Source organism: Choloepus didactylus, chromosome 9 (genome assembly GCF_015220235.1).
Source record: "Choloepus didactylus isolate mChoDid1 chromosome 9, mChoDid1.pri, whole genome shotgun sequence".
NCBI classification, from domain to species: domain Eukaryota; kingdom Metazoa; phylum Chordata; class Mammalia; order Pilosa; family Megalonychidae; genus Choloepus; species Choloepus didactylus.
In genome coordinates this window covers 123,193,138-123,220,521 of record NC_051315.1, presented here as the reverse complement: position 1 = coordinate 123,220,521, position 27,384 = coordinate 123,193,138, and the positions used below count along the sequence as shown (strand labels likewise).

Genomic DNA, 27,384 nt, shown 5'->3' with positions numbered 1-27,384 from the left:
GTGAGTTGACTGCAGAATTGCTCTGCCAAACCAGAATTAGCCGGTATAGGAATGGACGAGAGCGGAGATTCGAAATCACACCGACTGGAAGCTCAGGTTAGGTTCGGGCACTTCCAAACGTCGCCTTTTTAAAGCCACGAAGCCTGGAGGTCCCGAGCTTCATGCTTCACGAAACGCTCAGCTGACCCGGCAGCGCGCGCCGGAGGAGCCCGGGAGCCCCGCGCGGAGCGCACCGAGCCTGGCGGAGAGCCGAGCCGCTGGCCCCGGCAGCCCCAGGATGGTAGGCGACCGCGCAGATCTCTACGCCCAGCCGCTCGAGGGGCTCCGCGGAAAACTGCAAGTTCGGGGATCCGAGCCGGGAGCCGAGTGAGGCCACAGCCCCGCGGGCTGCGGGCGGTGAGTGTCCCCCAGGCCGCGCGGCACCGGGGATGGAGCGGCAGCGGGGAGCATCTTGGAGTCGGGGAACACGGGATGGTCGCTGCATCCCAGGGACCCTCCGGAACGAGCGCGAGGCCAGGGTCGGGAAGGCTGCCCTGGCGGTGGAGGGCAAATCTGAGCCCGAGGCGCGGTGGTCGCGCCAAGGCCGCCCGCGGGGGGTCTCCGGAGCTGCGGGCGAGGCCACCGCGGGGGCGTGCGGGAGGGCGGGGTGAGCCGCGGGCCAGCTGCCGGCGAGGCGGAGCGTGGGGACGCGCGCCTCTCTCCTCGCGGCGGCCGGGGCCCCGCGCGCCATCGGGGGCGCACGGTACAGAGGCGCGCCCGGCCTCGCTCCCCGGCTTCTCTCGCTGCCCCAGTTTGACTCGAACTGAGCAGTGATAGAACCGAGACGGGGAGGCCCGGGGATTGGGGCAAGGGGACATTGCGGGGTGCGGGGACTGAGAACGGCCCGACTTCCTCGCAGAGCTGCTGTCGGGTGCAGAGAGCACCGGGGGGCGCGGGGTACCCGGGGGCGGGCGCGCGCTCGGCGGGCGGGGGGTGGGGCTCCGAGGCCGGATCCCGGGGCGGGGAGCCAAGCCCTGGGAGCGCAAATGCTGCTCCCCGCAAGCGGTTGTGATCCCAGGCGGGGAAGGAAAGACCAAAATGGGGCGAGGGATGCGGGACGGCCATTTCGAGGCTAGACACCAGAGGCTGCCACGGCCATGACGGGTTTTTAGGAGCTCGGCTCTGCTGATCAATTAAGCCGTTTCTTTCTGCGGGAAAGTTGATCCAGGCTCACCAGCAAGGATGAATGGGGGTCGTTACTGGCATTAGAAAGATTCCCTTCGGCCCTTGTCTGAGTTCTTTGTGGCTGTGTGTTTGTGTGTGTGTGTGTCGGGGGGTTGGGAGTTTTAACAGGCTTTGGAATCCAACAGGCCTGGCTTTAAATTTGGACTTCCACCCCCTGCTAGCTAGACTTCTCTAAGCCCTACTACACCCATTCGACCAAATAGCCCATTTCCTCATCTGTGAAATGGGGACATTGATACCAGCTGGATAGGGTCATAGTGGAGAAGCCACCCTCACAGTGTGTCCTGTACAGGGCATTTATGTGTTTAGTTCCCCCTAATTTGGTGTGGACCCAGCTGGGGTGCCGTCTGTACCTGCTCTGTCTTCTCCTCTACCCTAGTACAGCCCGCCCAGCTCTCCCAGCTCCAGCCTCTAACACCTGCTGGCCTCTAGTGTGCACTCTAAAGGCCCCAAGTTTCCTGTACATCCCAGATTTGGAGAGCAAAAGTATCACATGCCTGCATCAAATGAAGAACCTGCTACCAACAAGCCTCTGCCCACCTTTTGGAAAGGTTGTCATTTTCCTTTTAACTTGGCCGCTTCCCTGCTTTGCTTTTCATTTATAATGAGTTCACAACATGCTAACATAATCCCATAGCCAAATTAAAAATGAACTACTTGCTAATAAAAATTACTTCCATAACAGAGTCTTAGAGAATTTAATTTTGCTGTAATCTCCGATACACTCCAGGAGCTAAGGTATTTTCATTTCTGCTTTAACCACCTAATTGTGTAGCTAACCCCTGTTTGATAACCTACATGTGTGACTTAATTTTTCCCCCATTTGTGATTTCTTTTTCATGGTTTATGAACTCACAATGGGGGAGAACGGAAGGCCACCCGTTGGCCCCATAATTGTCTCATTTCCTTAGTTCACTTTCTGCAGGAGGAGGTTCTAATGTCCTATGGCTGAGCTTCCAACAGGCCTACCTAAGATAGGTTACATTTTACGTATCCATCTTTAGTGGAATCCCGACACTTGCTGCCGCCATTTATCCCAGCATGTCACACAAGCATTGTCACTTTGTGTCCTGTCTTGATGTGGAAGATGTGGGTAAGCTCGGCCTGAGGCCAGTGGCCCAGGAAAGCAGATGGCATCTCCTGGCTCTCCCTCTCTCCCTCCAGAAGTACAGTAGGGGCTGCGACCCTTGGCAGGAGAATGATAATATTAAAAAGATTCTTTTATATGTTATAATTATATAAATGCCAAAGTGCTAAACGTAAACTTGGAGATGGAAGAATAAACGTTTATCTTTCTGTTGTCTTTTGCTTGTTTTGGTTGACCTGGTTGGACAATAGGTTGACTGTGATTAGTCAAAATAGTAATTAGCTTTTGAGAGAGATTTAGGTGTGAAATGCAAATGACTTTTGCCGGGGAGATCTGCAAGAATTTCCTGAAGATTTGATAGAACTTCTACCCTGTGGGCTTCTGCATTTGATACTGTATTCCACGTGGACTTCTGTGCCTTTTGAGTAAAACTTGTCCATTTAAATGCTACTCAATGTCACTTATTTATGAAAAATAAACAGGAAATGTCAAAAGCAGTTCAATGGCAGCTACATGTCATAACCCATAAAATAAATAATTCAGTAAGAATATGAAGTTTCTAACATTGCTTTAGAAAAGCGCTTAGCATTTCAACCCAGGGGTTGAATAATAATACTATTATTATTTCAAAGACTTTCTTAGATGTAACTGGACTTTGGGAAATGCCAATCCGTGTTGTTTTATCTCCTTTGACATAGCTCAGTGTTGTCCAGGGGTGGTGACACGATGTTATCACTCCCGTGGGTCATTCCCACCGCTTTCTTGCCAGCTGCCTGATTCTCCTCCTTCTGGCTCCTTGGGAGCCGCGTGTAGCCAGCCAGGGCGAGAGGGAGGGAAGACACCTGCCCCTTCTGGGCCCTGCTCATCCTCCAGGCCCTTCCCAAAGTGCGTCTCTGACCCTCGGTTGTGAGCTTTGGAGATCAGGGACTGCCCCATCCCTCTCCATCCCCAGGGACTGGCACCAGGTGGGAGCTCAGGAAATGGGTCTCTAGGGGTCGTGGAGGAAAGGCCGGCTCACATGGGCTCAGCAGACCCCAGGGCAGACTGAAGACTCCCCAGAAGTGATTCTTGGATTGTATGTATATCTATTTTTGGCAATTTAGCCACTAGTCTAATTGGAGGCTAGGGGCTGAAACAGATAGGGTTTGAAAGACACAGACAATTATTTTCTTATAATAAAGTTAATGTATGCTTATTTAGAATTACTTATAAGACCCCATTTGTCCAAAGGATAATCTCCATACACATTTTTCTCTCGATCATTCCAGTCTTGTTTCCTGTGGATACATTTTCTAACAATGACAAAGGGATCATCAAAGATCCCATTCTGTCAATCCCATTTATAGTTCACATGTTAACATGACCTTCATTCCATGTCTTCAGAGAGCCTTGAACAATTGTATTTCTGATGGCGGATATACTTGCATTGTATATCTATACCATGATTGATTTATGATGCATTTATTATAGCATAGCATATGCTATTATGTTATTATATGTTTATTGATTTATTATACATTTTACTATAATGTTGGATGTAAGGAATATATTCAGAGTTGGATTTCTTTCCTTTTTTTTCCCCCTATTATTTCATTGTTTCACTAGTTTAGTTGAAGCTTGAAGTATGAGCAGGAAATGGCCAGGAGGTCAGAAGGCAAGAGATGCCTGCTGCCAAAACAGGGAAGAAGAGAATGTCCTGCACAAAAGCAAACATGCTTAAGAGGCAGGGCCAAGTGCATTGCTAGAGACCAAAGTGCAAAGGAAGGGGGAGCAGGGGGAGGACCGGGCAAGGGCAGTAGATTATACAAGAGGAGGACTTGGCAGCAGCCAGAGCCCAGAGCGAGTCTTGGGCACCCATGCCCAAGGAGTTTGGACTTGATCCCGACGATAACTCAAAGGACGATAACTCAAAGGGCGGGGAAATTGCATGGTGAGATGTGCATTTTATCTCTGCCAGCAATCTGGATAAAGGAGAGATGGAGGAAAATGGGGGTGATCAAGGACCCAGGCAGAGAGCAGCAACACGGACGGGAAGTGTAGTGGTTGAGAACTGACAGCTGTTAAGGAGATATAATAATTTAAACATGAAAATAATAACAAGAACCAGAAGTGAAGGAATGGACAGAATCAAGACGAGCTGCAGGACAGATGCATTAGATTTTCCCATTGGCATCCTTGATTTTCCTGCACTCGTTTCTTCCCACCAACCTCCCAGCCCACAGCAAACCCCTGACTGGAACCAGTGCTACACCCAGGAGTCTGAAAACTTTGTGTAAAGGGCCAGATAGTGAATATTTTAGATTTTGTAGGTCCCAGAGCCTTTGAAAGGTAAAAACAAGTCTTAGCTCATGGACTGTACAGAAATAGGCTGTGGGCACTCATTTGCACCCCAACACATCAGAGCGTTGCTGAGAAAAGTCCCACAACTGGTGGCATTCCTGGTGTATTTGACACCCAGAACAGGTCATTTTTTTTAACCCCCACGCTTCTCCATTGCAATAAAATTATTTTCAGTAATAATCATGGTATGAGCAACAATAATCATTATTATGTGTTCTTCTGTCTTAAAACAAGAACAGATTTCAATTTTAAAGATTCTTTTTACATTCAGTAAAATATTGCATGTATGAACCCAAATCTGCCCTTGCCAAACCAACGTTTTCCGCCTAGCAGTTTTGCACCCTGTTTTGCTGTTTTAAATCTTAAGCAGAAAATAAAAACCCCAATTGCAAACAGTGACAGAAGTGAAATCCCTCGAGTTAGGGATTTTCATCCTTGCCATCACTGTACAGCCAGAGTTCATTTCCGCTGTCCCATTAAAGACAGGAATTAAAGAAAGTCAGGTGTTGGAGACACAAGTTGAGCCCGAGGTGAGCATCAACAATTCCAAACTTTTAGGAGCTACTCTCAAAACCAGTGCGTGAAGGCAGGGCCACGTGTGCTGGGATCGACTGTGTAGCTCGGAGTTCTCTGAAACAATGTCCGTGCAGTGTGCAATGTTTATTAAAGGATAAGTAATAAAAGCATGCCAATTTGAAGCTTGCATACATCTTATTAAAATTCAAAAATAATGGTTTAGAAAGAGACAAAAGATTTTTTTCAGGGAAGTGTTTTATCAGTGGCATTATCTAGAATTGCCAGCAGCTCTTTTAGTCTGTTTTCTTGCTCTTTTTAAGCATCTCAGACGATGCCCCACCTGGCTGCTAGCTTTTGGGGCAGACCACACCCCTGCTCTGCGCCTGGTTCTCCACTGCCCATCGCCGTGCCCTGCGGGCCTCAGCTGTACCTTCCCTACTACCCAGCAGTCATTTCCACTTGTTTTAGGCAAGAGTCTCGTCCATTGTGAACACTGAGACCCCTACCCAGCCTCCATTCTCCTCACCCTCAGCTGATGACCGAATCTCTTACTTCACCAAAGAAATTAGACCAACAGGTGTGACTTTCCATCCCACTGCCTGCCATCATCCCTTCATCCACCTTCCCTTCCCTCCAGTCTCAGAGCAAGGGGGTCTCCTCCAAGCAAGACCAACCCTTCTACCTATCGTGTCCCACCACCTTCAGGATCAGTCATCTATTTTCTCTTCTCCTCTCTTCTTACTCCTTATTCTCAGTCCTTACACACACACTTAATTCTCATCCTACAAAAAAAACGATGAAATGAAACAAAATCCTCCCTTGACCTCATTTCCTCCCCCTTCTAACTCCTGTGCAGCCTCCTTCCTCTCATTCGAACATCTCGGGAGAAGGATCTATGCAAGACACAAATCTCATGCCTCTTCCTTGTGTGAATTCAGCCACTGCTTTTCATTCTGTTCAAGATAATCTCCAAGCTCGTTATTTGCACACAACGTCCTGCGTGATCTAGCTCCTGCCCACCTTGTAACCTCACCTGGGAATCTGTATATCACTGTCGTGGCCAAATTCCTTTAATCTGATTCCATATTTTCCAAGTAATTTTCTAGTAACTAACTCAGTTTCCCACATGACAGCTGAGATGGGGGTGGGTGGAGGGGATAAAAGCATGTGTCTTGTATAGCAAACATAGGTCTTACCATTATTGGAAAGCTATATCTCCCATTGTAAAATAATAAATTGGGCTTCTACTTTATTAGTCTCTCCTGAGTTGGGTTAGTGTGAGTCAGTCCTCTGGAGACCACTCTTGCTGTATTAAGCAAATTAAACACTCAGATCCATAAAACTGAGAACCGGATCCTCTGTCAGGAGCCCCACTGAGGCAAAGCCACCCATCTTATCACCCATCAATATCCACCTCTATGAGGGACACAGGGTATGAGCTTTGGAGTCAGAAATAGCTGAGTTCGAATCCCAGTTTCTCTCTGGCCGTGAGACCTCAGGAAAAGTCACTCCACTTCTCTGCATCTGTTTTCTGTTTCTCTAAAATAGAGAGTATAATATTTATTGTACGAGATGGTTGTAAACCTGAAACAGATTTCATAAAAGCCCTTGGCCCCATGAAAAACTAAGGCATATTCCCAAATTAGCATAATGACCAAGATAAATCCCGAGTTCTGATGTGATGATATTGGTCATGATGGGGAGATAGAAATGTCAAAAGATGATGATTTATTTTTTTTGTTTTGATGTTCAGTGAAATTATTTCTTATACGTATTTCAGAAAATTTTGGAAAATGTATACAAGTCATGAAGATATTGGGTATGACTTTGAAGATGACCCCAAAGATAAGAAGACACTCAAGCCCCACCCAGACATCGATGGCGGATGGGCTTGGATGATGGTCCTCTCCTCCTTCTTTGTGCACATCCTTATCATGGGCTCGCAGATGGCCCTGGGCGTCCTGAACGTGGAGTGGCTGGAGGAGTTCCACCAGAGCCGGGGCCTCACCGCCTGGGTCAGCTCCCTCAGCATGGGCATCACCTTGATTGTGGGTACGTTCACGTCATCATGTTGTAAAACCAGATGATTCGCAATTACAATTCCCAGCTCCAAGTGATGTTTCCTATTGAAACCTTAAGACGGTAGATGTCGGTAACATTACTATTTGAATATTGAAAACGTTTGGAGCATTTTGAGACTGAATCATTTTAAAAACCCTCCTTTGCCCCAAACTCTGTTTTCTAAACAGTTATAATTCATTATCTGTCATTATTACAAACCTATTTAATGTCTGTGACTATTAAAAAAGATTAAAATTTTAGAGAAAGAGTAAAAGTCAAGTAACAACCTTATTTCAAAGTTCTGATGTTAGTTTGCAATATTATTGAAAAATCTTTAAACTGTTTTTATAAAGGTTATTCACATAGCTAACATGGAGGAATAATAACATATTTTTGGATTTTCTAGTTAAACCTAACCCTACAGTGATCTATGAAACCAATGCTTATCTACTTGGCGATAATAAACTAGAAAGTTATTATAAATACAATGTTTTATTATGGCCAATGTTTCCAGTTTGGGAATGAAACAACTTTTACTGTCACCAATATTGATTAAGCATCTATTCTATGGCAGGTGCTTTCCCTTACATTATTTCACTTAATTTTATTTAATTCTCTTAACAATCCTATGAGGTAGCTACTGCTGTACACTAATGTTTTTCAGTTGCTTCATTTGGAAGTAAAAGCCATACTTTTAATCTAATTTTTTAAAGTTGTAAAGTATTCATGGTATATTTTATACTGGAAACGTAAACTGCTTCAGATCTTTTTTTGGTTTTGTGAGAGTAAGTATATGACAGGCAATGTGTGTTTGATGGGAAAATGTGCCTTTTCAGCATTTTCTATGCTAGTAATTATTTGCTTGAATTCAGTTCAGAGATTTGTTGATCTTGTTTGGCATTTAATCGATGTTATCTTTTATATACAACAAATCAATAACAGTGGTAGTGCTAGCTAATGATAGGAAACAAGGACAGGGAGTTGTTTCTGAAGATGCATATGTGTGTGTGTGTTTATCAAAAGGAATTAATATGGATCAAGTTTTAAAATTAAATAAGTGCACCATTATGTATTTGAGAGAATTGTCAATAAATCATTTTTGTCTGTAAAATGATTAAATCCTGCATCAGCCTTGTAAAATTAGGACTATGATAAATGCATGTAGGTTTACTTCAGTGTAAGGAATGTTCTAGTTTTAGGTTGGATGTGATTCTACCTTCTCAATAAGTTAGCAAAGGAAAACTGTTTTCAGAACACTTAACTCAGATTCCTCTTTTTTTAAAAAAATATTTTTAAGGGTGAGAACAAAACTTTTATAAACTCGAAATCTAGGAAGTATATGCATGCAACAAAAATGAAGACTCAGAAAAAGTCCAGGGTTTGAAATGCCTCAATGTCTCCCAGACTGTCCAATAAGATGGTCTTAGATACTCTTTTGCATTTCACAAGTTCTACAGAAATAAGCAGTGGAAACCAGTCCTGAAATTGTTGAATATGGTTTTGAAGATGACTCCTAAAGTAAGAACCCCTGATTCATACGGATGGTGAAATATGATGGTCATCTTTGATTTAATCGGGTGGGTAAATGTGCATTCAGAATGCCATTTGAGAATCTGTGAATTCCAGACAGGGAAATTTCAGATTGTAAACCAACCTTTCTACAGGAAAAGCTGCCTACCAAATAAACATCTTTTACCCTCTGTCTCAGAAGGCATAACAGAGCAGGGTTTGTAGTTTATATAACTGGAAGGACTTTTATTCCATTGACAGTGCCTCTAAATTACTTATTATCTTAACCTGCCTGGTATGCTGAGCCACATGAGGATACTTTCCCAAGCCAGGGGCAGCACTTTCATTTAGTACTTTCTACACACTGGGCATATGTTAGCAACATGATTTCATTTGGTCCTAAAACAACCCTGGAAGCCAGACCGTCATCTCTGCCTTACAGATGAAGAACAGACAACACTCAGAATCTGCAGTCATTTATTGAAGTTTGAACAGCCGGTTAAATGTGGAACCGGGCTTTAAAGGTATCCAGTGGACTCCAAAATTGTGTGGAGAACTCCTTTTCATTTTCTAATAATTATAATCTCATTTGAGTTACCTTTTTGAAATGAAAAACAAACATGAACTATGTTATAGTAGTTAAAAGCCATCTCTTTCTTGGACTTGCACATGGTAAAATCATTAAATTTACGTCATTTGATTCCTTCCTGGCATGGATTTGCTAGTTTCCTGCAGAAGGTTCCAATTTTTAACAAAACGTAATCAGCTCATTTGTCTCTACAGCAGCGCTTGTGAAAGCTCATTGAATAATACTTGGTGGGAGCGATATTGTTGACTCTGCAAAGGAAAATTTACTTGCTAAATAGATTTACAACAGTGGTTCTTGAGCCTGGCTGCACATTAGAACCACTTGGGGAGCTTTTAAAAATCCTGATGCCCAAGCTACACCAAGACCATTACGTCAGAATCTCTTGGGATGAGACCCAAACATCAGGTGTTTTTTTTGTTTTGTTTTGTTTTGTTTTTGACGCTCCCAAGTGACTCCAATGTTCAGCTGAGGCAAAGAGCCTTTGATTTAGAGGCTCCAACCTCTTTATTGAGTGAGGACAAACCCATCAGAATCTCATAGGGGCAAAAAAAATGTGACTTCCTGAGGCTGTTCCTCCCAGGAAGGTGACACAATTTATATGGGAAATGGGCCAAGATTTAGCTTCCTTCTGAAGAGGAAAAAGTCTGATAACATGCATGGTTCGAAAACGTTTAATTACTCTACAAAAACATAAGTCATACTGAAAGGACCGTCAGAAAATTTTATATACATGTGATCAATTTTATTATCCCCCCTCTCTAAAATTTGTATGGGAAGAGTTCTTTCCATTTTGTTGAAATGGCGTTTCAAAATTGGAGATGCTAGCTGACCATCGATAAACAATGTTAGAAATGAAATGGAGTGTAGAAAGCTAGGGTTGGCCTTCCTTTTTAAATAATTGTTTTTTAATTTTTAACTATGGAGGTCACAGCATTTCTGGGTCTGACTGTCCATCTGCAAATCATAAATGACTGGAGCCCTAGAACGTGTGGTGTAAGAGTTTTATCAACCAAGAAACCAGACACTGTCATCAACTTAATGGTCTTAACAGGAAAACAATTCACAGCTTCTTTTGGATATATCAAGTTCCTCCAAACGTGAATAATTGCACTGATATGAAAATCGCCACCCCCCCCTTTTTTTCCTCAAATGCCTTTTTAATGTAATCTTAAATTAGCACACAGTATTTCAGAAAAACTTGCTTCTGAGCCCTTTCTGTAACATGGAAAATCTGATCATGTTTCCTGATTGTGATGTGTTGATCACACATATTTAAAATGGCTATTAACAGCAAACCGAGGAGTCATTCATTTTTTCCTTTTTAACCCATTCATCAGAGTTTCACATGGTCAAGTGACCATGGTTTGGAAAAATAAAAATCATCATTGAGAAATAAAAGAAATACCTTCAATGTATGGTTCCTGAATTTTAGTGCCCCCAATAATTCGCTTAGATTTTTATCTTAATGTACTTATTTTATATATTATTTATCTAATGTGTTTATTTTGTAATATATTGTATATCATATATTTCCATTTACTATAGTAAGTCTATTTTAAGAAGTTTATCTACAGAATTATTTTCTATAATGCAAGACGGTTGGTTAAATTAATGTCTTTACCTTCACAATTTTTAAGATTAGGCCCTCGCAAAACTGTCAGACAAAATAAACTCACTAGCAGACTGTGTACCTGAGAATACACAGATATATACCTGTGAATGGACCTGTGTGACTAGAACTGTGTGAATATAATTGGAACTTTAAAGTAAAATTTTATTTCAATTGGGCTAAAAGGGGACTCTTCATAGAGTTCAGCAAGTTTTGAAACTGAAAAGATCCCACTTAATATAGGGTTTCCTAACTAGGTAATAATAAGCAAAAATAAGATGTTTATAATGTGCCATCTTCCCTAGTATCGAGGTGAGTCTCATTCTGCATCTGCTAAAATCTGAGTGGCTATTGGAGTCTAATCACAGAACCATTGATCACAGGCAGTCATTGAGCCTCAGTGACTTCAGAAATTACCACAACATGAGGAAGAAAAAACAAAGAGGGTTGGCAATGAAAAAACAGAGCTTCATAGTAAAGCGAGCAATCAGAATGTGTATCATGGAACACGATACTGGTGTGAGTTTTTGTTGTGTCTTGCACAACAAAGTGTATTCCTGAACCTCCACACAATATTGGAAATGCTTAGCCTGCTGGTGGGTCCAGTGGAGCAAAGACAAAGCCCTGGGATTTTCCACTGTGCTTGCATCTGGGCGTCCTCATGGAAACAGGTTCTAGGTTCCTTTCTGGAAGCAGGAGAGTCCCAAGAATCCCCTGGAGTACCCCCTTTAGGTCTGAGGTCAAAAACTCAAATGTGCACAGAGGCCAAACAAATAATGTAAAAGAGGGCAGGGGCGAGGTAAATACAGGAGGGACCGCGGCAAAGAGGAGAGGCTATGACCCAGCTAAATGGGGTCAGCCACTGGCATGGTGCAGCTGAGGCTGGCAGTGTGGGATGGTGGTTTTGCCATTGGACTGTGTGTGTGTGTGTGTGTGTGTGTGTGAACTCTTCATTTTTAACTGTCGGCAACCGATTCAAAAAAATATTTTAAATATCGTTTAAGCAAAATGCATCCATAGGCTGGCTGCAGCTCCTAGACCACTAATTTAGAATCTCTGCTCTAGATAAAAGAATGAACCCATTTGTTGGTCTATTTCAGGTCTGCCTTCCTTGAAAACTTAGAACCTTGAAATTATTTAAATCCACCTATGCATGCTAAAAGGTTTTTGTATATAGAGCAATGGGTTTTTTCTTTAATAGTTGCAATAATGTTTTATTCACTGCCTTCATATGAGAATTTACCTAGGGAAGAATGAAAGTAAATTCCCGTTAGTCAGTTTTGCTTTTGTTTTTCCTTAACCTTCCGCGACAGGACCGTTCATCGGCTTCTTCATCAACACGTGCGGGTGCCGCTGGACGGCGATCGCGGGCGGCGTGGTGCACTCCCTGGGCTGGGTGCTGAGCGCCTACGCCGCCAGCGTGCGCTCGCTCTTCATTACGTTCGGAGTGACAGCTGGTAAGCATGTCTGCTTTTCTAACTTTGATAGCATCTGTTTATTGGGCATTTTGGCAATGAATTTAACTGGGGAGAAAAGAGACGCATTTAAGCCTTCTGTTCTTTGCTCTCCTCCACCCCGTCCCACCCTCCACCTCAGCAAAGACTTTTTCATGTAATATTCTAATTATGCTCTCAGTGTGGGAAACCAACCTGATGACTGTGGTGGGCCGTCCTAGTAGAGTCAAATTACATTTTCAATGCCTGGTTCTAATGCTAGCTCTTCTTCTAGGCAGAACAGGAAATAGTAAAAATACAGACAGGTGAACAGACCAAATATTAAGAAATGAATAGCATTCTCCCATTTAATAACTGCATAAATGATCATTTCCTCCTTTAGCCCTGTTCAAATGAATGAAATAGCAAGAAAATCTACCTGCATGTAGAGACTCTTTAAGAAGAAAATCTAGATGACAGTCAGGATGTCATTCCTCAGTGAACAGGGTAACATTGGCTACCGGGCTGCACAAGCTCACATATGGGTTCTGCAACATACATTCCCAAAAATAATTTCCTTTATCAATAGGTAACAGATTTACACAGAGAAAAAGTGGCTACTTATTTGTACAATTGGATTTCAATGAACCTAATCTAGGTTATTTTAAGAACAGAACTACAGTCCTTGTAATAAATGATGCATTTAAAACAGTGTTAGAATGAGGGTTAAAAATCAGAGTTTGGAGTGCTAACTTTTTTTAACCACTTATTAGCTGTATGACTATTGGCAGGTCACATACTCTGACAATGCCTCAATTTCTTTACCTACACAATGGGGGTAATAGTAGTTGATGCTTTATAGGGCTGATGAAATGATTAAATGAGATAAAGTGCTTGCCACAGTTTTTAGCATGTAATACAGTGCTCAGTAAGTGTTAACTAATATATAAATAGGGTAGTTTATGTACTAATATATAAATAAGATAGTTTATGTATAATATAACACATTTTATTATATTATAAGCTTAAGTATATCCCTTATGATTGCAGAAGAAGGTGAACACAAAAACCTACTGTCCCTATAAGTCGACAAGTTGGTTCTCTGTAATTACATATCACACACATATACACCTAAAGCACTTCCATACCCTTTGAAGCATAGCTTGAAAACTACTGATCTTAAATAGCTGATAACTGTACTTAAAGAGAATGTCAGATGTTGTGCCTGAAGGTTTTAGGGCCATTCGTTGGTGAACACAGCTGGCACTGGATCTTTGTGTCATAGATGAGGAAATAAATGCTCCTTTTGCTGCAACTAGGGAACCCCACATGAGCCCCGGGGAACCCCACATGAGACCCGGGGAACCCCACATGAGCTTGACATGAAGGTGTTTGGTTGTATGGGCTATGAATTTATCCTAATAACTGGAATTTGGGATTTATTCACATGATTTAGAGATTTCATTGTTAGATTATTTGCTTAAATGGACTTTTATTTATTGCAGCTAATTGCTTATTGATCCTCAAATAATGTTCTCTCTGTATTCATTCATTCATTTATTCATTCACTTATTTTTTTCAACAAATATTTATGGAGCCAAAGAAGTAGGAAGAAAATCAGGAGGCTGATGTTGTAGAAAACAAAGATAGGAAAGTGTTTCTTGAAACACTTCCTTGCCCTCACTTTTTATACAGGAAAACCCAAAGAAAGTAAGTTTATCCCTTCCCCCAAATATTCTGTCCTCTTATCTTCTTTATTCTAGGTATCCATCATCTATCTATCTATCTATCTATCTATCTATCTATCTATCTATTATCTACCTACCTACCTATCTATATCTCCAATAGCTATAATAACTTAAGTGAGAAATTCAGCTAAATCACTTAGATTATATATGCAAAATGCTGTTGGGCTGTCATTAGTGACACATATTGGAGCCAACTGGCAATCTAGCCCCTATTTAATACAAGAGAAAAAAGTTAGATGCAAAGATCTGCCGTAAAAAGCAAGTGATTGATAAACACAGATAGATAATACATCAATAGATAGGGATAGACATATATAGCACTGCATAATTTACAGGTAGATAATATATCTATAAATAGATAGGGATAGATCTATATAGCACTGCATAATTTACATTTAAAAGGAGCATCTTTGTTCCAAAAAAGCATATGAGGCAGCCTCGTTTGTATCTCCCTTATTAACATGTAGGCAATTAAAATTGTGTGGGAAGTGTCCTCCTATTAAGCTCAGAACTGATGGCTGTTCGCTGTGTGAGCAACTTACTTAGCTAAGGGAGTCTGGGCAAATCTCTCCAGCTTGCCCAGAGCTCCATATCCTGGCTCCTGATGACACTTTCTTTTCTGATCCACTTGAACCCAGGACCACAAAGAATGGATTTTCTTTCTCCTTCCTTCTGCCTTCTCATCTGGCTATCAGCCTCCTTCCTCCTTCCTCTGTAAACTTGAGTATAATGAATAATTTGTTCCAGGGCCCTGCACAGGGCTTTTGCACCGGGCTTGTGTGTACATACCCCAAAAACCCGCCCTGTAACTTGTGTAACCACTGTGCTGAGTACAGAGAGCAAAGTCACGTTAGGAGGGGGGGACGCTGTTAAAATGTAACAGGGAAATAAATGCTTATAACACTGGGCACAGATGCTTTTTCTTCTTATACTTGGAAGCATTTATTATTCATAGTAGGTTAGAATAAACGTGGTGATGCTGATGTCTCTCTGTTCTGTTTCTGTTAGTCATTTAATGCTGCTGCTGTTTAGAAATGTAGGATGTTGGTTATTGTCGGTGCCAAATCAAATTTTTTATTTTAAAAATTGTGTGATCAGCAAATCAAGGCTATGAGAAACTCCACAGGACAAATGACCCAGTTTCTTAATAAATAACTTGCAAGGAAAAAAAAAGATTAAATGGGGCTCAAGGAATTTAACTATTAGCCAATAGCAATGCATGGGCGTTATTTGGGTCCTGATTTAAGCAAATAGGTTTTTAAAAAGATATAGGCATTTATAAAACGATTGGAAAAGTGAACATTGGCTATTTAATGATTGCAAGGGATTATTGTTCATTTTCTCGGATGAGATCAGGAGATGACGATGCTGTTTAAAGTATTCTTATATTTAGAGATTTATACTAAAATATTGACACATGAAATGATATATCTGGGATTTGCTTTGAAATAATGTGGGGGTGGAGAGTGCCAGTGCAGGTGGGAAAAACAAACTTGACTGTAAAATGATAAGTGTTGAAGCCTGGGTACATGATAAGTACATGGGGATTTAGTAAACCATTCTGGTCCTCAAAAGCCTTCTTTGAATCTGATTTAAACTGTTTCATTAACCAGTAGCCTGTTAAAAGAGATAAGCAAGTCAACATTAATTGACAAATGCTATGACACAGGTATCTTACAGGACAACACAATAAAACAGGTGTTTGTTGTCTTCAATTTACCGTGAGAAAGCCCAGCCTCAGTGCATTTTGTGGACTAAATCGAAGTTGTGTGTTCCCAATGGAAGCAGAGCCAGGCTTTAAACCCAAGGTCATGGGTTCTCTCTGCTGTCCATTCCCCCAGTACCATCCTATGGGCAAGGATACTCTGCCACAGTAATTGATATCAAATAATCTCTTTAACAAATAATCTATTTTTCAAAGTAGCAATTGGTGAAGTCATGGTGTCATTGAATTTTTTATACCTTAATCTTGGAAGTGTAAAAGCAACCTTGTATGAGAAAGGTTGCTGTTATTTCAAAATGTGGCCATTTTTATCTTCCTGCAGAACTTTCTTGTGTGCGTTTCATTCCTATGTAACGTGCCGTTCTTGCCCTCATGGGGTTTTTGGTTTAGCGAAAGGAGAGATGGGAGCAGACCACAAACAATACACATAAGAAATAAGTAAATTATGCAGTTAGGCACTCTAGGAAAAAAAGAAAAGGAGAATAGGATTGGGGTACTGAGAATGGGGGGGATAATTTAAAGCAGAGTGTCAGGGTGGGCTTCCCTGAGGAGGTGTGACATGAGCAAGAGATTCTGGGCAGAAGGGGATTCCTGCAGAGGGCAACCAGCCTACATAAAAGGGACAAGGTCCAAAAAATTCATATCAGCATAGAAATCTGCAGGAAATTTTAATTTCTCAGAAAGAAACTAGGTTTTTGAATAAGTATAGATGTAATCATTTTATAGATGTTATGTAATTTCTAGATTTCTACTTCAAAAATCAATTAATTTTCCCCCACAGCATGCAGATATTTCAGGAAGTCAGCCTGTCAGGATGTAGGCCTGCTTTGTGGATCACTGAATATTTCTTTCTGTCCCTTTGAATATTAGGAAACTAGAGATTTCTGCCTTTTTTTTGGACTGAAAAATCATAAAGGTAATTCGGAGTTTGGTTCAAAATGATGGAGATCCAGAATGCAAAGTGCTGAGGAGGCCTGGGGACCTGCGACAGCTTCTGCTCGGAATCACCAGGAAACTAGTTCAATTGTTGTTAAAACAAGGGAATCTGCCTGAGGAGGGATTGATTGGGAAGCACTGGCTTCTGACAGTTGCTGTAAATGTCACTGGCTCAAAGATAAATAAGGAAGGCAGGTTGCTTTGGTGAGCTTATTTTTAAAACTCAGGCAGATGTAAAATCCTTCAGCCGCCCCCTGGTGGCAGCCTGGGGATCAGCAGTGCAGGGCGGGAGGGAGGCTAGAGGAGGGGGCCTGGCTCCGAAGCTGGATTTCTGAATTCCTGCCTGGATTCTCCACTTAGCTAGTACAGGGTCTTGGGCAAGTGGCTTCATCTCCATGAGGCCCAATTCCCCTGTCCTCTGAATGGGGATAACCACAGCTAGCCTCCCTGATTACTGTGAAAATTATGTCAGATAATATCTGTAAGGCAACTGGCCCATGAAAGGCACGCAATTAGTGGTAATTACTCTTGTGTTTGTATGAGGGAATGCCTGGGCCCTTCCCAAGTCAGATCACTCTGAAACTTAAATGCTGCTGAACTAGAGGCTTCGGCTTTGGACAGGTGGGTCAAAGTCTCTTATCTTCACCATCCTGCTACCATCCTCCGGTCAAGTGCTCTTGAGTGTTAGACCCAAATAGTCCAAATCCAAAGTGAAGATTGTGGTTTCCCTTTGTCCTTTCCCGGAAGTTGACAGCCACAAGCTCTTGGCCGGCATTTTATTTTTGTCAATGTAAACATCAAACTGTTCCTCGTTTCTAAGAAAGAGACACTTAAAACTCAGAGACACAAATAATTCTTATAAGGATTTTGAATTCTAGTAGGTATGTAAGTATGGATGTGCTATAATTTCTTTTACTCTTCCAATTAAACTGTGAATAAACTGGTCCATTCCTGAGGGTTCTGCAGATTGCCTGGAGTGGGCTCTTCCTCGTAGATTTATACTTTCCTAGATGCTTAATGCACTTAGTGCTGACAACAGATCACCTGCAGAGGATCCATTCATTCTTAGCAAATCACTAAGCACATACAATGTGCCCAGAACTGTTCTGGGCAGTCCTGGGCCTAACAGTGGTCAAAATACACACACAGATCTGCCCTCATTGAGCTTTGTATTCTGAGATGAGAATGCCGGTTTAATTTATTATATTATTGGAGTAACATGCTGCAGAGTCTGTTGGCAAATGATGGGCTAGAAATGTGTTTCCTTGGTTGATCCTCTTGGTGCTCACCTACAGTGTTTCTTCTGTGTAATCATTATTATGTCTTTTTTTTTTTAAGTATACAGACCACTAACAAAATGCGGTTGAGCTTTAAATGCTGCAAATTCTGGGTACTGTCCACTTCACGATGTGCTGCACACTTTTTCCTCCCCCTCTCGACACGGCAGGCTTTGGCAGTGGCATGGCCTACCTCCCGGCGGTCGTCATGGTGGGCCGCTATTTCCAGAAGAGACGCGCTCTGGCCCAGGGGCTCAGCACCACCGGGACGGGGTTCGGTACATTCCTCATGACCATGCTCCTAAAGTACCTCTGCACAGAGTACGGATGGCGGAATGCGATGTTTATCCAAGGCGCCGTGTCCTTAAACCTGTGTGTCTGCGGGGCACTCATGAGGCCACTGTCCTCTGGGAAAGACAGAAACGACCCAGGAGGGAAAGCCTCACGGGTCCACCCCACGCCCTCCACCGAATCTGTGAAGTCGAAGGGACACGTGGGCAGCGTGGATGGGCAGGACGGCGGGCTGGCCCACGAGGAGACCCTCGCCGATCTTCAAGCCCAGGAGTGCAAAGAGCAGAGTGGGCACAGGGAGAATCTGTGTGCCTTTCGGGTTCTGAAGATGGTGAGCCAGCTCACCGTGAGAGTCAAGAAGGGCTTCAGGGACTGGTACTCGGGCTACTTTGGGGCAGCCTCCCTCTTTACCAATCGAATGTTTGTAGCCTTTGTTTTCTGGGCGTTGTTTGCCTACAGCAGCTTCGTCATCCCTTTCATTCACCTCCCCGAGATAGTCCACTTGTACAACTTATCGGAGCAAAACGACGTTTTCTCTCTGACTTCGATTATAGCAATAGTCCACATCTTTGGGAAAGTGGTCCTGGGGATCGTGGCAGACCTACCCTGCATCAGCGTTTGGAATGTCTTCCTGATGGCCAACTTCACACTGGTCGTCAGCATTTTTATTTTGCCACTGATGCACACCTATGCTGGCCTGGCGGTCATCTGCGCCCTGATAGGGTTTTCCAGTGGCTATTTCTCCCTCATGCCTGTAGTGACTGAAGATCTGGTCGGGATCGAACACCTGGCAAACGCCTACGGAATCATCATCTGTGCCAACGGCATCTCCGCATTGCTGGGCCCACCCTTCGCAGGTAAACCTGTTGAAGATATTAAGGGTTTTGGAATACGTGTAGGTGGTTGGATTGTGTTCTCGTTAACGTGGTTAAGCCCAAGATCAATAGGAATGGCGTTTCCATCTGTGCATGTGCTCTTTTTTTTCTTCCCCGTTCTTGCCCTCCCAGTTTCTCATTTATAAATTCTGTCAAGGTGAAAGGCATTCTTAGCTATGGAATGTAGGTGAACTTTTAATCTACATTCAACATGACTAAGTGGCCAGGCTGGGGAGGTGAGTAAGCCAGGTGGTCAGGGCCTTCCCAGCTTCTCCTGATCTCTTCTCCAGAAATAACAAGAATTGTTGCCAGGCCTTCTGGGTTGTTGTTGTTCATTTGTTTGTTTGTTTTTGTCCTTGTATGCTTTTTTTTTTTCCAAGAGGAGATGGGACCCTGGATTCTCAGGTGACATTTCCAGATTTTCACACACCCATGGACTGATCTAGCCTCATATTAGCTTCCTCTTACTGTTGTAATAATTACCACAAATTCAGTGGCTTCAGTGACACAAATTTATTCTTGGTGGAGGTCAAATTCCAACATGGGTCCCAGTAGACTAAAATCTAGGTGTTGGCAGGACTGCATTCCTTCGGGAGGCCCTAAGAGAGAATCCACTTGCCTTTTCTGAGCCTTTAGAGGCTGTGCATATTCCTTGGCTCATGGCCCCTTCCTCCATCTTCAAAGTCAGCAGCAGAACATCTTTCCATCTCTCTCTGCCTCTCATGTCCCCTCTTTTACTTACAAGCACTCTGGTGATTTCTTTGGGCCCAGCCAGATAACCCAGGAAGATTTCCCGTCTCCCGGTCCTTAACTGAATCTCGGCTACAAAGTCTCTTTTGCCCTGTAAGGTGACATATTCACAGGTTCTGGGATTGGGGTGGACACCCCCAGGCCTCCAGGCAGCACTGTCTGGGGTGAGGTCTCCCCACTGTGTTCGCCTCAGTTCAGCAGAGAATGTTTGCTGCAGAGGTCAGAGGCACCAGGGAGTCTTGTGTCTGGGGGAGGTTCCTCTCTGGGGCTGTCCTGGTTGGCAGGGCTGAAACGCCATGGAAAGACAAATCCTCAGGACACTGGTCCTGGTGAAGGTGACCAGGTCTATCTTATGTCCAGGGATTCAAGGTGGGAGCCCATGGGGTGTGGCAGGGCTGGAGCCAAACGTCAACCCAGAGGTGCTCTCCGGAGGTGGCTGTCAGGGCAGCCAGGCCAGGGCTGGTGATTGTCAAAACTGCCGGGAATTGGTGCAGTGTTTTACGCTAACCTGGTCAAGCCTCACCTGTCCAGGTGTGCCAACCCTTCCTGCCTGAGTCCTTTAGTCTCATTTCCTTCTTCCAGGGGATGGGGGACTCCACGGGTGAAGCACAAAACCCTCCTTGCCCCTTCCTTCCCAACTTCTTTATGGTTCCTAAAGCCATCTCCTCCCCTAGGAACCCACTGGTAGGGGGCTTGTGCCAACACACCCGTTTTTAAAACCTTTAGAATCAGAAATTCAAGAAATTATGCAGCTGACAACACTAGAAACTGACTGAATAAAGGTTTAAGGACCACGGCACACTTTAGGAAACCCAGTGGCTAAATATGGCACTGCTGGATCAAGCCGCCCTCTGCCCATGCACAGAGAGGCAGGTGCAACATTTCTAGGTGACGGTAAATAATTATAGTGCAGCAAACTATATTGGCAGCTGAAGGGTCTAAACTTCCTTGGTGATCTCACTGTGTAGAATTCTCCATCAATTAAGAATGCATTTGGCTATAAGAGAACACCCAGCACTGGTATCTTAAATGGAGATTTAATCATGTCACATAAGAAATGTAGAGTTCAGGGACTGATTACATGATATTGGTAGTTATCTCTCAGTTCCTCTTAGCCTTTTCCTCATACCATTTGCCTAATGGTCACAAAATGGCTGCTGTAGCTCCTGCCACAACACCCTGGCCTCATTTATAAGAAGGAGGAGGAAGAGAGGAAAGACCCAGTCCCCACAGACTTTCACTTACATCTTATTGGCCAGAACTATACAGTTAACCCCAGCTTCAAGGAGAGCTGGGAATTGAAATAGTCTGCTTTCCAGCCTCTATAGTAGAGGAAGGAAAACAGGAAAGAATTGGGATTGAGGGTTGGATCAGTCAACCAGCAATACTTGCCAGAGATAATAAACTTAAATACCAATTGAGGGGGTGGGAACATTTCAGATATATTGTATGTAGAAATGGAATCTGTCATTGATGGTTCTTTGCATGATCCATGGGTACTTTTTGCTTTCAGTGGCCAGTCTGGGTTATTTTTTATGGCTCCATCAGATTTCAATAGCAGTATCACAACACAGCTGTGAGGTGTGGCCTAAGTTATTCATAATCAGTGTTAGTTAATGCACTAGAGTTTGCCAAATTGGTTTCCTTATATGCCTGTGGTCGTGTCCTTCTCACTCATTTGCATTCCAGTGCACCTTCTTGAGTGGAAGAAGAAGGAATTAAACTGAGGACAGGGAGTTGTATCCAACCCTCAGTCATAGGTCTCATCTCTGCCTGCTTCAAGGTTTACCCTGAGAAGTGGGGTGGGTAGCTGAGTATGATCCACTATGTGTGGTAGAAACTATTGTATTAATGGTTGAGAACCTTGTATCAATGCATATCAAATGCAGCTATGGGGCTCTAAATCAGTGTTGCACTGTGCATCCCTGAGCGAGCAACCTAAAGGGGACTTCCCTTCTTATTGTGTGTTTCTTCTACTTCCACTAAACTCATGCACTAAGGAATAGTGGCCAACATTCATTGACTAGCTGCATTATGTTTAATTATGTTTAATTCATTGAATTTCAAGGCCAAGGAGCCAACAGTTCAATGAGATGCAAGCCCAGGCTCTCTGCATCATGGGGACAAAAGTGACTGGCAATATAAAAAGTATAAGTGACTACATAACCACATTAAATCCTTGCTAGAAATTAGAGGGGACTAGAAATTTTTACTTAGCTGGGGTTGCTGCTAGGAAAGTTATTGTTCATATTACCTTTTTATTTTTTAATGGGTTCAGAAATCAGTGTGTTTTCCATTTTCCAAGAGGTTTCTGCAGGCATAAAATAATCTGGAGCAGCTTGAGTAGTATTTTTAAAAATCACCCATTAGGAGAAGCACATACAGTTAAAGATAGAGCAGACGTTTCAACCATGTAATTTAGCAATGTGAACGTCTTGATCCAATTCATTATAATACTTCTGGGCATTCAGTAGATCTTTTAAAAAGATGTAATAATAAGAGATGCTTTTCTAGAAGCTTCTGGTGTACGATAGGGCAAAACTCAGCCTCAGATGTTGCTGACCAAGAGTCTACACATATCTCCTCCCTTTGCTTAAAATCTTACACCCTAACGGTAATTTTCAGTGGTTTGTAAAGAAGACCCTGGCATACTTATTTAGTAAATAAGAAAAATAGCTATCACTTCTCATAGGACAGACTCAAATGAAAAGAGAATGCAAATTTATAGGGAACCAGATTTTACTTTGATTTTCCTTTGATTCGAATTGATGGCTGGTTCAGGGTTGCCAGGGATCCCAGATCCCAAAGCAAAGAATAGAGATCCCACCTCTGGGAAGAGCTGATGAAGGAAGGGTGAGGCTTGCAGCTTCTCAGAAGCACCTTGTCTTGGAAAGAGTTGTGTCAACTTGCGCTGGGGTCAAAGCAGGAGAGAAAGTCCTGTCTCTCCCGTCCTGCCTTGCGTCTGACTCTGGAACCAAGCTGAGTTCAAAATAATGAAAATATTACAGCAGGTGCCAGAAGGAGATGGTAGGATCCAGAGCCATTTATAAATAAATCCTACACGTAGGTTGGAGGAAGCCTGTGGGAGGAATTTAACATATAATTTAGGATTACTCCTACAGTGTATACTATGGGAAATTGTTTAAGGAAATTGAATTTGCTTTTTCAAAAATTGGCATATGAGTTACCTTTGAAGATTGAGGTCTGTGGAGATGCTTTCACAAATATTTGGACTTTTAGAGGAAAGATGTAAGATTTTTAAATATAATGAATTTAAGTCCGTGTAATAGGTAATATGCCTATTTTCCTTCGTTGAAGTTGAAAATGCACATTCTTAATAAACATTTTCTATGCTCTGCAGAGAAAGGGTGAGGTATCTAAAAAGTTGAGGGCTGGGGTGGGGAAAAGAGGCCCAAGGGTGTTCTAAAGGTGAGGCCACTTATCACTCTCCTCCCAGATGGGGAGATAGTGCCTTCACAGATGAACAGCCCAGGAAAATGCATTTGGGAAATTCCAAGAGACTCCGCACAATGGCTTTTGCAGGTGGGTGGGCTGTGAAAGCAGGGCGGAGAGGTGGGGCGGGCCCTATTGGAGGATTTTGCCTTATTTCTGAGGTTAGTGGTAAGCAGCAATAAGAGTTCAGCTTGTTCGGCTGTTGGTGCTTGTTATTTAGACGCCATCATTTTAATCCTCCACCACTTGCTCATATGAAAAGCGAGAGTTTAACTATTAAAATAAAGAGGTCTGCCTTCATATGGCAGTGGTGGAATACCAAGAACCTCATTTATATTTATTGCTTTTCTAAACATGTGTATTTTATAGACTGTCCCGTGCTGTGTTCTGCTTATTAATACCAGGCACCCTGCCTTATCTCCAAGTGAATAATTCACTTTGTCGTAATTCACAGTGGTCCACAGTTGACAGATGAGGACGCTGAGCCGAAGTTGGGCGTGTTTTTGTTCATGTGTCAATGTCTCCGGGCCTGTCTGATTCAATTCTGAAGCTGAATCATTATTTTTGGATTATAGCTTTAATCTCATTTGTCCCTCTTGTCTCAGATTGTAGATTAAGAAAAGAGATAGAGCATTTTATTATGCCTCACCTAGAGTCTAATTTTTTTTCTTTTCTATGTTTTAGCCAAGTCTATTTTCTAACCGCAGATTCAAAGACTTGGTTAACTTTTAAAGTGTAACCAGAATTCATACCTTTTAACTGGCCCAAAAAAAAGATTATAAAATTTTAATGCTAACAAGTGTTCTTTATGAATACTTTGATCCCTGCCCATAGATAAACCAGGTGCCTTAATTATGCTCTGGATAAAATAAGAAAAAAGATATAAATAACTACAAGAAAGTCAGATGTGCTGGTTTACACTTTGGTGGTAGCTTTGGGTGGAAGAAGATTGAGTTGCATTTATACATTCATTTGCCATTTAGATATTTTTAAAAAGATATTCTTGAAAAGTATCCACTGAATACTATGTTTGGTTGTTAAACCATGTTTTTTATGTCTTTGCTAATTAAGGCACTTGTTGAAATGGGAAAAGACAGTGCTCAAAATTCACATTTTTGAAAGAAGTAAAATTCTTGTGTGTGGCTTAATTCAGTTGGCTATGTGGGGACCATAACAGGTGACGGATTCTTAGAACTATTGATGTAAAAGAAACACTATATTTCATAGTTTCTGAGACATATTTTCTTTGCATTTTAACATCTCTGAAATTGGAATGCCTTTTACAAAGTCCTGAAAAACCAATGAGTCATATTTTAATTGACAAGGATTTTTCTTTTCGATACATAAACTAATGGTGCATCAAGTAATTCATGATATCCTCAAATCCATGAAATCTGATACTAGTTTACAGGATGCTTAATAAGATTACTATCTGAAAATATTAGATAGTAATGTTAGATCACTATTTGGAAAGAACTGAAAACTGGGCATCTAAGGCTGTCTCTTTGGCAATTTAGTATTAAAAATACAAATTACAGTTTCATAGCTGTAAGTGTGAATTTTATAAAACCTGGAAAATTTGATTCTTTCTAGAACAGATGTTTACCTTCGAATACTTCCGAATGAATGAGCGTTCAAAATGTCTTCTCCTCAGCCTCTTGATGCAAAGGAGGAACGTCTTCAGAAGAGTTTTTAAACCTTTAGAAAAGATTCAGGTTTATACTCATGATTAAGAAAAATGATTTGATTCCCTTTTCACTCTGGCTTTGTGAGGCCTGAGTTACCCCAAGAGCCGTGGTGAACCAGAAGATTCCCTCCATGAGAGAGCATGGTATTTCTTCAACAGGGCCTGGAAAAGTACCCAGCTGTCTTAAAAGGGGAGCACAGCCATTCCCAGTTGCTGGGGACCTTGCCTTATATAGGACTTAATGACTAAAAATATCTTTATGGCATTAAATGATATATAAATACATTTTTATAGAAAAATTCAGTGTTAACAATAAATGCGTGCTTCGTCTTCTTGGCTTCTATTGTGTCAACTACCTTACGCTGAATATAGTCTTTTCTGTTTTGTAGGGTGGATCTACGACATCACACAGAAATATGATTTTTCCTTCTATATATGTGGTTTACTTTACATGGTTGGAATCCTCTTTTTACTCATTCAACCATGTTTTCGAATTATAGAACAATCCAGAAAAAAATACATGGATGGTGCACATGTTTAGTATCACGTATTGTTTCGAATGAGATTTCTTTGTGACACTCACGCCTACCTCCCGGGCTTGCTGTGAGCGGCTACATCGTAAAGACGTAAGGACGTAACGTGGGAAAGCACTTTATAAAGTAATGACGCTGTTAGTAGTAAATGCTGCTTGGTTCTGAAAGTGGCATGGCCCTTCCGGTTGGAGAGAAGCAATGCTGGAAGGTATGATTTTAAGGACCAAGTACATTTTAGAGATGACAGTGTTCTTCAGAAACCATCTATAAAATAATTTGTGGACAGGCCCCTACAAAAACTATTTTCTCTCCTCACCTGCTGGGACTAGGGTTTTGGGTAGAGCTTTTAAAACAAAGACAGGGAATAAAAGCTTTTCAACCCGACTACTTCTGTTAACGTGGAAATAAAGTATCCGTATGCTTCCGGAGAACATACAGATACATGAGTGTTAAGCACAAGAACATTGACTAGATTTCAGATGTTGATTGTTGTAGGGAGCTGTTAAACCTACTAGTGTATTACAAAGGCAGACTCTAATTTCAAAACTAAGATAATTTAGTACAGTTAAAGAAACGCTGTTGGCTTCTGGTGTGAGTGATGCGTGGTGGCCGAAGCAGGGGGACACATAGGGGCGCTCAGGCAGGGACCATGGGGGAAGGTGGCTCCGAGCGGGCTGACGGGGGCATCGTCAAGATGGAGGTGGACTGGAGCTCCTGGGCAAGACAAGGCAACGGAGACTAAGAGAAGTTGAGTCACAAGCCCCAAGTTCATACAGTTATGAACATCATGGAACCAGGATGCAAACCGAAGCCCAGTAGACTGATTGTAGGGCCGTTGCTCTCACCCACCACGAAAGCATTATTTTCACCTTACATGCTGTCCAACCTAATGAGCCACACGGAAAACCTGAATTCTGAGCACCTGCCCAGGGAAAGGGGGCAACAACTCTTCATCCAGCTCCGGTTAAGCTCTGCCAATTGGAGATGAAGGCCCAGTCTTGTCAACTGTTCCAATTTGAGAGAGCAGCCATGAATATGGATTTTTATATGAAATGCCTCTATATTTAGAAATTGGACACTAATCTGTTTTAAAGTACTATTTTGGGCCAATACTATGTTGATCAATCAAAACATACCTACAGACTAAAGTCAGCCCCTGAACCACCACTTTGGAATTAATAGAACGGTAGTATCCACAAGGAAGAAACAAATCACTTAACTTCAGAGAAGTACAACTATTCCTAGAAATGAGTCTATGAAGAAAAAAATCTTCTCTTTACTAATTTCTTCTGATAGCCTACTGTGTTAGGCACTGTGGGGAGTGTAAAGATTACTAGAAAAAACTTTTGCACTCAAATAACTTACAGGCCAGTAGGAAAAGAGAAATCCCTGTATCTGTTGTTCTAGTGACTATAATGTATGGCATTTATTTAGGATGTTGTTATTACATTAAAGGTGGTTGAAAAGACTTGCAAACTCAAACACCAAATGCCTTTTTAGGTGTCAGATAGGTAGAGGAAGTGTTTAAAACAGAGGGAATGTTGGAGCTTGTTACTCTAGATAACATTAAAAGCATTTGGATTCCGTTTTTGTTTTTTTTTTAATAAATCAGTGTGCCAGCCAAACAAAACAAGGTGTATGTGTGGATTGTTTTTGGGGAGAGATTGGGGGAGGGCTGGGAGATGGGTGGGTATAAATATGCTTTTTTTGTGGAGGGATATACACACACCTACAGCTTTCAAC

The 27,384-nt window shown here is 42.3% G+C and overlaps 1 protein-coding gene across 2 annotated transcripts; it reads left to right on the top strand.

The window, feature by feature from the left end:
* The first annotated feature begins 23 nt into the window (after positions 1-23).
* Positions 24-27,247, top strand: SLC16A14 (solute carrier family 16 member 14). 2 transcript variants are annotated; one of them, XM_037850183.1, is made up of 5 exons: positions 25-396; positions 6,948-7,219; positions 12,249-12,392; positions 18,223-19,200; positions 25,498-27,247. In XM_037850183.1, exons 2-5 carry the CDS (start codon positions 6,961-6,963, stop codon positions 25,647-25,649), a joined length of 1,533 nt encoding a protein of 510 aa, XP_037706111.1. In that variant the 5' UTR covers positions 25-396; positions 6,948-6,960; the 3' UTR covers positions 25,650-27,247. The 2 variants fall into 2 exon arrangements, with proteins under 2 accessions (XP_037706110.1, XP_037706111.1); XM_037850182.1 differs by lacking the exon at positions 25,498-27,247 and having other exon boundaries at positions 24-396; positions 18,223-19,571.
* Positions 27,248-27,384: the final 137 nt, after the last annotated feature.

What these genes read in the sequence shown, in the direction of transcription:
- SLC16A14 (XM_037850182.1), top strand. Translation starts at nt 6,961, where the DNA reads ATGTATACAAGTCATGAAGATATTGGGTATGACTTTGAAGATGACCCC. An exon ending in GGGCATCACCTTGATTGTGG is followed by an intron (nt 7,220 to 12,248) that starts GTACGTTCACGT and finishes CTTCCGCGACAG; the next exon opens with GACCGTTCATCGGCTTCTTC. An exon ending in TACGTTCGGAGTGACAGCTG is followed by an intron (nt 12,393 to 18,222) that starts GTAAGCATGTCT and finishes TCGACACGGCAG; the next exon opens with GCTTTGGCAGTGGCATGGCC.